The 13,024-nt window shown below is 37.6% G+C and overlaps 1 protein-coding gene across 6 annotated transcripts; it reads left to right on the top strand.

Annotated features, from left to right (window-relative positions):
- Positions 1-10,103: 10,103 nt before the first annotated feature.
- On the top strand, positions 10,104-12,689 carry LOC128855968 (uncharacterized). Of its 6 annotated transcripts, none has more exons than XM_054091266.1 (8): positions 10,104-10,470; positions 10,529-10,703; positions 10,812-10,870; positions 10,956-11,053; positions 11,252-11,596; positions 11,682-11,726; positions 11,790-11,894; positions 11,962-12,689. In XM_054091266.1, the coding sequence occupies exons 2-8, from the start codon at positions 10,683-10,685 to the stop codon at positions 12,249-12,251; spliced, it is 963 nt and encodes a 320-aa protein (XP_053947241.1). In that variant the 5' UTR covers positions 10,104-10,470; positions 10,529-10,682; the 3' UTR covers positions 12,252-12,689. The 6 variants fall into 6 exon arrangements, with proteins under 6 accessions (XP_053947241.1, XP_053947240.1, XP_053947239.1 ...); XM_054091265.1 differs by having other exon boundaries at positions 10,104-10,404; positions 10,497-10,703; XM_054091264.1 differs by having other exon boundaries at positions 10,104-10,703.
- The last annotated feature ends 335 nt before the right edge of the window (positions 12,690-13,024 follow it).

Consider the following 13,024-nt stretch of genomic DNA (forward strand, 5'->3'; position numbering starts at 1 on the left):
CTACAGGTGTCTAGAAAGCTTGTAGGAAGGCAACTTAACGAAGCCCAGCTGTTTGGCCGCATAAGCAGAAAAAAACCACTCCCCTCAAAAAGACATATCAAACACCGAATTGCCTTGGTAAAATCCCACAAAGACAAATCTATTCAGTTTTGGAAAAACGTACTTTGAACCGACAAAACCAAAATAATTAGGATGGAACCAGATGGGAAAACTATTCTACGTCGTCCAAAAAATCAAGTGCTAAATCCAAGGTTCACAAAAAAGATAATCGCCTGGCAGCGGAAGCATTATGGTTTGGAGAGCTTTTTCCTGGCATGGTGTTGGGCCGATTGTTCGCGAGGTTGGTAAAATGGATAGATTTCAGTACCTGGTTATACTCCATATACGCCGGCGCTGATCCCTGATCTCATTCCAATAAGAAATTTGTGGAATGACGTTAAGGTCAAAATCGGAATGACGTTAAGTTAAAAAAATTTGTATGATTTGAGGCTCGGTACTCGATTCCAAAGGAAAGATGACACTAGCTTGTAGTAAGCAGGGAGCAACGGCTTGAAAGAGTAATAAAAATACTAATCTGGTAAAACAATTTTATTTCTTAGCTATCTGCTTTGTTTACTATTTTTGCTTTTATTTAGAATTTTTTCGGATGTGCTATTTATGTACATATGTGTCCAGGAGGTTTCGTGAGTTATCAACGTTCTTATAAATTAAATCAGAACTAAAATTCTTTTTGACCGTTTTTTTTGTTTTAAAGTGGAAGTAAATATGTAAGTTTTTTTATTTTTATGTTGCTTTTTTTTTAATATTGTAAAATAATATAAAAAATACGTTCGAAATAAAACTCGCTAGCTTACTAACTGACTTTTTCCATTAGTACATCATACACATTTTTTTTACTGCTCAGTGTGTTTCCGTTAATTTCTTAAAATATACAGCTATGGACACGTAAATGGCACATTTTTTAAAGCCAACTTTGATATGCTATACTAACGTCAATTAAAAAAAAACGAACAGGTATTTACTTCTTTATAAAGATTTATTTCTTATATTCAACGATAACACAAAACAAATTTGAATTCAATTTGAACACCAAAAAAATTTTAAAATTCTGAAAACGTAACAGAATTTGTTGGACACATAAATAGCACAACCTTAAAAAATTAAAGAAAATCTAGTTAAAAGAATATTTTTTTCTTGTTTTTTTTTCACAAACCTGCAAGTTATTTGGTAATATTTTGTGCTGTAGCCTTTGTTTTTAATTACTGCTTCACACCTGCGACTCATACTTTCTACGAGTTCTTGGCACTTGTTGTTAGGTATGGAGTACCATGATTCCTGAACGGCAGACCAAAGATCATGATCTGCATCCAAATTTTTATAGTTTTTCCTTGCCACTTCCATCTTAATTTCATTCCACAAATTTTCGATTGGATTTAAGTCAGGGCTTTGAGCAGGCCAGTCCAAAACATCAATTTTTTCCGTACTAAACCAACTCTTTACTAGTTTGGAGGAGTGTTTGGGGTCATTATCTTGCATAAAATACCATTTAATGGGCATATTCTCAAAGGCATAAGGTTCCATGTGGTTTTTTTAAATTTTTAAGTGCTGAAACTAGTCCATTTTACCATCAATTCGAACGAGTGGGCCTATTCCGTGCCAAGAAAATGAACCCCACACCATGATATTTCCGCCACCGTGTTTGACCGTCTTCTGGGTGAGCCTAGGATTGTATTCTTGGCATATCGGTCGGTGTACAAATACTCTCCCATTTGGTCCTATCCTATTGATTTTGGTTTCGTCACTCCACAGAAGTGGTTTTTTCCTGGAAAAGCGTCCAAACAAGTATTTTCCAAAAGTTTTATATGGTTTTGGTGTTTTTTTTTTGTTGGTTTTGGTTTCGCTCCTTTTGTTCCATCCATGGCCATCCAATCTCGTCCGAAATTTTGGCTTATTAAATTAAGTTTCTTAATAATATAAGCTGAGATGTGCTTAAATGCGTCTTCGTAAAATTCATCAAACTCAATAGTGTCCTCGATTTTGTTATTATTCACATGCATGGCTATTTCATCCTACTCATTGAATTCTACGAATGATCTACATGGTCAATAAAAGTAATCATAAATCATATTATTCTTCTGCTTGAGTGACGAATGCTAAAATTCTTGATTGAAGAAATAATTGCTTAGTAATTTCTTCTTATTCCTGTACTGACTTGTCTGGTCAAACTTTATGCGGTTATATACAGTTAGAATTTTCCTTTTATTTTATTTTCTTAATGTACATATATTTAAGAATGCACACAGAAAATTGAATATCGCTCCGGTGAATATTTTCAAAGTTACACGCAAATTTGAAAAGGCGTTTCAGAGAATTTTTACCCTATGTAAAGTGTTTTTCAAACTTTAAACGCGTTTTTCTCAAAACCTTGTTTTCGAAGTCGGTGGACGCGATTTCTCAACAACGACTGAATCGATCGTCTTGAAATTTTAACACAACCTTTCCAGATAAATTATCCAGGTATTAATCAAAGGAATAAAATTCAGATGATTTTTTCTATTTTTTTAGACAATTTTTGGCGAAAACTTTTATAGAAAATTCGATTCTTCTTTCCTATAGCCGCCTTTTTATCAAAAATTAAAATTTTGACTATTCCTTCGATTAATACCTAGCTTTATGTATCCACAAAAAGAATCTAATTAGTTTTTCGATTTCAGATAATCCAAACCGGAAATATTTTGTCCACCACCGAACGCTCTTTTTTGGAGGGCGCTGGGGAGATGATCTGCAGGAGCCGTGCACTTCAATATTTTTACTAACTTTACGTGCTATACTTAACTTTAAAGTAGACATTATTTTAATAATTAAAAATTGTATTGTTTAGAAATTGCTCCTTGCAAAAAATGCTCAAAAAACGTGATTTTTCAGCTCTGCAAGGGTATATAACCCCTTATACGCACACCCCACATAGTCGCAGTAGTTTTCTTTCAATCTTTCAGACTCAATGCTGTTACTAGAAGATCATCTCAGTACAATACCCGCAATATGAGTTTCAGCATTTATTATAAATTCCAATGTATAGGCTTTACGTCTTCTTTCACCATCGTCACTAGCAAAGCAGACGGAAGCGCGACGAATGCGCAAAGAAAGGGATAAGCGAATTCGTGGTAAACGTCAGCTGCAGTATTTACTTTTCACGTAATTGCTTTTATTATGCAAATCGTGTCAAAATGCATTCACAGTCGTACAGCACATACATACATACATATACGCAATAAAAACAATTGTACATGCACGAGCGCTCAATTCAAGATCAATGTTACTCACTGCGCTTGCGCTAAACCGCGAAATGCCCATAACAGCTGACAGCAAACGAACTCAACCTGGCGAACATGTGCACCACCTATGCACAACAACAGCAACGTGTTTGTCAAGCTACTGCGAGTAAAAACGTCTGGCATGAAATGCTGCCAAGTATCTGCCCAGTGAAGTGCGTTTGGCATACAAAGCCGTAGTGATTCATGCGACAAAGCTTGACAGACAGGCAGCCAAACAAACAAAGAGATAGAGAAATACTTAGGCTGGGAAGCATACCACCACACAGCCAGAGAGACTTACGTGCAGATAACCGTTTTGTTTTTGTTGAAAATGCATTTAGTTTAATTTTTTTTATATTATTTTATGTGTTGATGAACCACCCGCATTGAGGTGAAATTGTTGAAAAGGCAGTGCAGAAAGTAAAAGAAAAAATGCCAAAGGTATATAGTACATACATACAAATATGTATGTACAAGTGTAGGTGTGCGTGCATAAAGGAAAATAATTATCGCAATGGTGCAAACGACAGAAGTAGTTAATGGCAAAAAAAAAAGAAACTGTCGTTTGAAGAAATTAAGTTGCTAATTGTTATATGACAACAGAACCTGCTGAGGCATTTCGGTTTCGCGCAGCGTACAAAGGAAGTCACTGAAAGTGACACTAATCTTTTTTATTTTTTTTTTTTTTTGTTTTTTATATTTTTTTTAGGAGATTTTTTACTGAAATTAAGTGAAATTACCAGCGCACACACTTAATTGGATTATTTACATAATCCTGCCAAATATGCGCCGCCTAATGCGAACTTTTCAATGCGCACAAAATGTGACGCCGCTGATAATTAACTTTCGATGGCAAGTCCAACCATATTTGTCATAAATTGACATTTTATGTGCGCATAAAGTAGGTGAACAGATTAAAACAACAACAATGCGCATAGCGCAGACATAAATTCAGGGCATCTGTGTTTTGGTGAAGATATAAAAAACAAAATAGACCAAAAATCTTAAAATTTTTGTGTAAAACAAAAAACTATTTGCCCATTTTGGTTACTTTTTCAGTTAATATTATTAAATAATGGAATGAATGGGAAGCAATAAATAAATAGACATACAAAGTTCAAAAAAAATGCTTTAGACCGAGCGACGCACAGAAAGGGGCCCGTCGTCTTATCCCCATCCACATTCTGGGCAGAGTGCACTGCCTGAGATGACTACTTTTCCATGTGCTTCGCCCATAGAAAGTGGCACGTCATCAATCCAACCAGCCTCCTACAGTCCGCTCTGCTTAGTGACAGAAGGAACTGCGACAGTCGGTCGGATATAACACGTAACTCAGTTTTGTCCAAAAATCGTTAATCACTGTCTGCTTAAATTGAATGTACATATTCGCAATGAATGTTGCGGCGGATATCGAATAACACAAAAGAAATTGCGACCTGGAAACCCGCACTTGCCCAATGGGATTGAGATTCGGTGACTGTGAGGTGCTGTGAGCTGTTTTGAAGCGTTGTACTACAGAAAAAGCTTAGCGATCTCGGCTGTGTGTTTTGAAACCAAAACGTTTTTGATACGCCAAGATTTTCCACCCTCATCGCATCTGACTGTGCCAACCAGATTTTGTTTATCAAAAGCAAAATTTGACGACGTCTTATCCCAAATATACAGAATTTACTTTCGTCTGAAACAATGGCTTGTTTCCAAAACTTTGGAGGCTTATTTATATTAATTATATACATAATTATTAGCGAATTCAATGCGCTCTCGTCTGTTCGGAAATGAAATAACCGGCGTTATTGGAGCGACACTTGGTATGGTATGCAGCTTTAGTTGGAACTTTTCTTGTAGTTACGGCACAAATACTTTTTTTTTTAATGTTTGGTTTACATGTTCAACAATTTTTGATGATATAATTCGAGAATTAACCTTTGCCATATTGATTGTGATGCGCACTTCTCGGACCGATAGTGTTCGTGGAGGCCCAGACTTGGGCTTACTATAGATGTTAAAATCCCGGTTTGCTTGAAATTATTTACTACGCGTTGTACAGAGGAAATGTGGCCACAATAGCTTTGCCGAAATTTTGAAAACTAATTGTCCACAATTGGAGGATCCTACAGTTAAAAGCCGCCTCCGAATGGTAGATGAGTTTTTATGAGAAGCTTTTTCAAGTCTAAAATACAGTCTGTGTCAGGAAAAAGGAACCACGACTATTCATGCAATATAAAATATATATATTTAAAATTTGTTTACATGAAAGTTTGTACAAAATTACGTCTCGCAATTACTCAATAAGCCGTGTAGTTTGCATCGTTGTCGAGCCTGGCATCTTCTTCAGATTTTCTGCGTAGCTCGTCCACAAACAGGACTAAATTTTGCAAACTTGACGTACGAGTTACTTTTAATCATGGACTGGCCTTCTTACAAGATGTGTTTTCATTGTTCCCCACACATTTTCAATGGTGTTGGCGTCTGGGGACTGGGAAGTCCAGTCCAATACTGTGACGCCATTTACTTGTTTTGTTGTTTCTCAATGTGTTTTTCTGAGATCAGTGGTTTTGATGATGTGGGATGGTAGGATATGTTCGCCTCCTTCAGTCGACGTTCGATGGTGTTGATACTCACATGTATTCCCTTTTTAGCAAGAACTGAACCCTGAACCGCTTAAAATGTTGGACGATATGCTTATCCTGCCTTTTTTGTCGTCACTCGCTTCAAGCCGCGCTCGAAAAAATCATTAACACATTGTACACCTTATACCACTGACTTCACATACCAACAAACTTTTTTGATTTTTTAATCACTTTTGCAACCGTGGCGTAAGATAATTTCGGCCCTTTCGAATGTGTGCCTACAAATACCGCCTCAAAGCGCTTCGCGTACTTTTCACTCATTTTTGTTTAGTTGCGCTTACGGGAAAGTTTCGAACGACACTAACCTGAGTTAACACTGGCGTCGTAGCTTTTGAGTGGGACTATTACGGAGCAAAAAGCAGAACGAAATATGTCTTGAAATTACAAGAAAAAACCCGGTTCTTTTCTTTTGACACAAACTGTATATTCGGAGGTTTTGCCATTGCCAGCCGAGGGGCGGCCGCTATTAGAAAAAACTATTCCTCTAATTTTTTTATTGCATGCCCAGGATTTCGAACTCGAAATGGAGTTTTCTACATCCAAATTTTCTGACATTCTTGTCATGAATTTATGTCCCTATTTAGAGAGAAAGCTTTGACTTTTTTAGCATGAGAATGTGTTAGTAATAGCAGCCGTGAGAATAAGTCACGGATGGAGACGTCCGGCCCTAATACTTTGGTATTTCCCAAACCTAATTCTCATTGAATATAAATCGGGAATATTAGCGTCATGGATTTATGCAAATAATACCAAGTAATACCGAGGTGTTGTTGACTTAAAAGTGGTGATTAGGTAATTGAAATTGTGATAAACCGAAATTCCGAAGTGATTGAAGCGAGTGAAAGTCGAATGCTAATTATTACTAATTTATTGTCAAATATTTCTGAAAGCCTTAACGCAAATAAGCAGGCATCTGGACTTTTACGAAATGTGATAATTGGCACTTAATTGTGAGCTGTTCCTTCTTCAATATTCATTAGCACTCATAGCTATGAACCAGTGATTAAATAAAAATGTCAACGTTAATTAACGAGATTACCAAGATTTTAATAATTTTCGTTGATAAATTATTATACGTGTCCAAGAGCTTCCAACTTCATTAGATCTTCAAGATTTAATGGTCAGCAACATTCAAGTAAGATGAGTTTATAAGTGTGCGCTATGCCCCACAGTGTTTGCAACTTCTGAAAGCATTGAAATCATTAAAGTTAAGCTAATTTTCGCTCAATTAACTCAATTCACTCAATTTTATAAACAGATACAAGATTAGTTTCCCGTCTAGGGAAGAGTGGAACACTAACCCAATATGGATAAATGATGACTAACAAAAATGGTACACAGATGGTTCCAAAACGCCCCAAAGAGTAGGAGCAGGAATAGAGGTGCCTAGAGCACACAAACTTTTAACACTAAGTACAGATACCACAATTTTCCATTTTTTTTTTCAATTTTTTTTCGGAGCTCTTCGCCATAATGGAAACAGTGGAAATCATATCCAAAAGAGAGAAAGTAAAAATTAAAATACTTTCGGACAGCCAATCAGTTCTCAAAGTCTTGAGTAGCTTCACATTCAAATCAAAAGTCCTAATAGAGTGTAACAATGCACTCAACAAACTGGCCACTCATAATCAGGTCTAACTGATTTGGGTACCAGGATATGAGGGACACGAAGGAAACGAGAAGGCAGACTTTTATGCCAAAAAAGGGGCAAAAGGGATATTTATTGGGTCAATCCCATTTTTCGGCTTTAACAAAAATAATATGAAACAGGAAACTAAAAAATGGATCCAAACTAAAATCAGGAAACACTGGAACGGCACACGCGGCCTATGCCAACAGAGCAAAATTTGCTCTAACCCCAAACGAAAACGGCCTCCGATTACTCTGTGGAGCACTTACAGGCCACTTTACTTATAGTAAACACATTAACACAATAGGGTTGTCTAATGCAAGATCATGCTGGTTCTGCTGTGATGAAGAGGAGTCTATGGAACATTTAATCACCAAATGTGAGGCATTAGGCCAGAGGAGACACAGAATCCTGGTCTCGCACCTACTAGAGGAGGAAGACCTACAATTGCTCGCTCCTAAGGAGCTGGTTCGATTCCTCGGTATACTAAATAATTATAATTAAGTAATTAGGGCCGCACTATAGACCAATTTGATCGCAGTGCATAAAGGCCTCCATCTAACCCGTACAACCATTACCATTACCAATCTTCGCTCAAAGCTTACATTAATACGACAACAGAAGTACATTTCCTTTTTTCTTTTTTTAGCGTGGCAGCAATTGATTTTCCAAACAAGCTGGCGCAAAATTAATCATCCTATTTTGTGTTTGAATAACATTTTTACTAATTAAAAAAATTATATTGAGTAATGGACATCTTTATTTTGACTTTTACGTGCTCCATTGCTTGTCTGTTTGTACGTATCGGGTGTTTTTTAGTAGGAAATTTGCTATTTGCGAAGTGCATAGAGAGAAGTGCTGAAGATGACACCGAGATGCCGATTCGCCGTCGTTCCCAACTTGTTGGCCTTTATCCTTCGACTTCGTGGAAAATTTTGCGTAAGGGTCTTGGCTTACGTGCCTATAAAATACATCTCGAGCAAAAATTGAAGCCAAATTACACAGGCCGACAAAATTTAACCAACATTCAGATCCAGAAACCAGAGTATATATTTCCGAAGGTTTATGATGCGCTGAATCCAAATCTGGCCTCAGAATTGCTCTATTAGTTTGAGTTTTCGAGATATCCTAACCTAAAAGTGCAAAAAACCCCATTTTTGCCCATATTTGAGGTTATGTAGCCTTGCAGATGTTTTCTTTCACCAAAATTAAAGGATGGCATCTTTAAATACAATCCTTCTTTTTTCAAATGGCGTTTTGTTTGCTCAAATATCATTTTTTTTCGCAGAGATATCGCATTTTGAAATTTTCATGTTTCGAAATTTTCCTACACCTGAAAATCGATTAAGATAACATAGACATGATATATTCGATTACTAATTTTCTTGAATTGAGTCTTATTTTTCTTAAAATTTTATCTCACACCATAAGTGGCTGACTCACCACACCCCTACACTATCTAACCTTTGGGTTAGCCCTAACCCCTAGAAACCACCCCTATCATACCGCGAGCAGGCTAACCCACATAACCGCAAGCAGGCTTTCCCACAAACTCCAAATTTACATACTATTAATCCATATATTTCAGGCCCTCAAACCCAAGAAAATTAGTAATCGACTATATCATGTCTATGTTATCTTAATCGATTTTCAGGTGTAGGAAAATTTCGAAACATGAAAATTTCAAAATGCGATATCTCTGCGAAAAAAAATGATATTTGAGCAAACAAAACGCCATTTGAAAAAAGAAGGATTGTATTTAAAGATGTCATCCTTTAATTTTGGTGAAAGAAAACATCTGCAAGGCTACATAACCTCAAATATGGGCAAAAATGGGGTTTTTTGCACTTTTAGGTTAGGATATCTCGAAAACTCAAACTAATAAATTAATTTTAGTTATCAATCCGAATTTTGCATGGACAGAGAAGCAGATATTAGTTTAAATTATTTCGGATACTTTTCCTTGTAGACTAGTGTTATTATCGTTGGCGTCGCATTTTTGCTGATTGGGCCCATTTAAAATTGTTATTCAGATTTTAATTTTTTTTTTCTAATAGCGGTCGGCCCTCGTCAGGCAATGGCAAACCTCCGATTGTATTTCTGCCATGAAAAATCTTATCACAAAAACCATTTTCCGTTCGGAGTCGGCTTAAAAGTGGAGATATCTCTATTTGTGGTACAACATCAAGACGCACGCCAAAAATAAGAGGTCAAACACCTAACAGAAGTGTATGCGCCAATTATTATTATTATTATTATTATTTTTTTTTTTGATTTCCACACCTCGCACATATGAGTTTTAATAAAAATATTCAACGAAATTTCAACTAAACTTTAATTACTGTTGTATTTTGAGCCAATTTCTAGTCGCTACATATCAATTTTCTTACCATTTGTGAATCAAGTTTAGGCTCCACTTTAATAATGGCTTAGCAATACAGCAGTGACATCACGAAATAGTCAAACAAACATTCAACGAAGTGGGAAGAGCCAAAACAAAAGAAAAAAAAAACAAAAAAAAAACATTTAATAGCTCTTGAGCAGCTCATTCGCTTATTAACTAGTATACAAATTTGTTGTTGTACTTTCGGCTGCTCTATGCTAATCAATTTTTCGTATCAGAAAAGTAAATAGCAGCCAAAAAAGATTCATTTGAAAAACAAACAGAGATACTCAATAGGGCTCCGAATGGGTAAAACATAAAAACTGGTAATCAGTAAACGTCAAAAGTTCAAAACTCAAAACCCGAATTGCTGTACCGCTGCTCAGAGATTCAACGGGGATTTCCAGTTCATACAAAGACGCGCAGTGAACTTTAAGAAAAAAATAAGTGTGTGCAATAAACGTACATTTACGGAAATATATTGTTTCGCATTACTCCACATCGTTTTGAGCAGTAAATTATTTATTTTTATAAAACAGATTCGAAGCTCTGAGATGTATCTCTCTCGCAGTTCGCGCTGTTTAGTTGGTGTTCAGTGGTGTTTGAGTGAAGACGTTCCTGCTACATATAGCCCATTGATATAGCAGATAGTAGATGCAAAGTCACATAACAGTAACTAAGTATTTTGTTCAAGTGAATTGACGAATAAACAAAGCGATCGCACGATGAGTTCGCGCTTGTGCTGCGTAAGTAAATGTTTTTGAACGACAAATGCAAGCAACGAACTCGACTTTAATGTACAATTTATTAATACTATTCACATACACACACACACACACACGTGCACACACAAGCTCCTGTTGGCTGCAGTGATGATGAGGCAAACACCTGCGAAGCCGCTGATTGCAGATCCGTATGTTCTTGTTGTTTTCTTTTTCTACTTTTTTCACTTTTAACTAGACAATTTCAGTATTTTTCTTACAAATCCATTTTTGCAGCACTTTTTCCGATATTGACCTTGTCGCCGAAGATTCCCAACCTGAAGAAGTCTATGTAGCAGCGCCGGTACGCGCAAAACGTGCGCCACAGGGATTCGGTAATAATTGCGTTTACGGCATGAGTAGTGCTGCTAGTAGCAGCCGCGCTGGTGAAAATGGCGCTAGCGCCTCAAGCGGCAGCAGCAGCAGCGCTAGTCGTGACGGTTGTGGTGGCCGAAACATATTCGGAATTATTAACCCTCCCGCTTATAACAATTACGCTTATCCATCTCAGCTTAACGCTTACAATTATCAAGCAGGTAACAGTTATGCCGGCTATACGCAGCAACAACCAGCAGCAACTGTGGTGCATCATGAACATCATCGTGATCGTCCACCGCCACCTCCACCACCCCCATATGAAACGTACTCGCCACAAAACTCTCATGTCTACCACCATTCGCATCATTCACCTCATCATTATAAATATGAATCGCCGCCGCCACCACAACCTCCGCCACCACCTTCACATACACCGTTAGATTATTACGATTATGCTTCAAATGATTATTCATCAGATTTCGATAATTATCGGCCACCACCGCCACCGGCACCTGGTTTTCCCGGCCACAATCCGTTTGGGCCAGGTCCGCCTTTTAGAGGTATGGCGGGAAACTAAATTATTACCACATTTTTGACATAAGTCGCAGTTTGTATAATATTTATTTGATTATTTTGTCTCTTTAGGTCCTCCTGGTCCTCCTGGCTTCGACCGAAGACCGCCGCACCATGGTATATTAACATTTTTGCTTTTCACTTGTCGTACACTTTGTTCACCCTTAACTATGTTTGCAGGACCACACGGTCATGGACCACCCGGTCATGGACCACCCGGTCATGGACCACCCGGTCATGGACCACCCGGTCATGGACCACCTGGTCATGGACCGCCAGGCTTTGGTAGTAACGAAGAGTCATCAAAGTGATTAAGAATTTTATGAATTTCACAATTTTCCCAAATTTTTAGGACCGCCTGGCTTCGACCATGGACCACCGCCGCCATTCCCTTACGGACCTCCGTCTGATCCTCCGTCCGGTCCTCCTTCTCCACCAGTACAACCAGTACAAGAAGATCCCACGAGTACGTTTACACCCACGCCTACGCAACAAACATTTGCTCCAATACCCAGCACTACAGCCGCACCGATAATACAGCCGGTGGCATCAACAACATCGACATCGACAACAACAACATCGCCATCGACAACAACAACACCCGAACCAGTCTATGATATTGATGTTAGGTTTGGCGATTAATTATCGGCGTGAAATGTGGAATGTCTTGTAAACCCGGTGCTGCAAAATTTCCTGTTTAAAATCAAATTATCATCCAGCAGGTTTCCAAAGAAAAAGTAGTGTTTTTCAAGTGCAAGGCTAAAGACTTTGGTGACGAACTCGTCCGTAGGCTTGTAGTCGTGATTAACATAAAAGCTGCTTACCCATAAAAATTATGATTTTAACAATTTTGAAAATAAGTTAATAAAATTAAAAAAAGTGCCTACTAGTCATCGAGATCTGTATATTTTGTGCATTTTGCATTTCGAAAAGCAAATTCTAGTTTCTCACACAAATTTATTTTAATAATACTAATTTACGAAAAATTATGTACTACAAGGTGGCGCAAAATTAGACATCCAATTTTGTTTTTGAATAATTTTTTTACTAAATAAATTAAATAATTTTAAGTGATTGAAATCTTTATTTTTCCCTGCACGCGCTAGGACGAAAGGGAAAGAGGTGGGGGGGTTGAGTGTTTGTGGACTATGAACGGTGACTAGTCTGCGGTTGTGTTAGCCTCTTTATGCTGCTGATGAAGTTCATCAGATTTTTGTTGTCAGGAGCTGCAATATCAGCGGGTGCAGAAAAGAAGTGAGAACCAAGATGCTTAAATCTTCATCCCGCGAGAACTGGGCAGCTAAGGAGCAGGTGCTGAGATGATTCCACCTTATCCTCCAAACAGCTAACGCAAAAAGGACTCGAAGTTTAAGAAATGAGATTTTGTCATCCTCATCCTTCTTCGCGACCTTACA

This window comes from Anastrepha ludens, chromosome 2, assembly GCF_028408465.1.
Source record: "Anastrepha ludens isolate Willacy chromosome 2, idAnaLude1.1, whole genome shotgun sequence".
Classification (NCBI taxonomy): domain Eukaryota; kingdom Metazoa; phylum Arthropoda; class Insecta; order Diptera; family Tephritidae; genus Anastrepha; species Anastrepha ludens.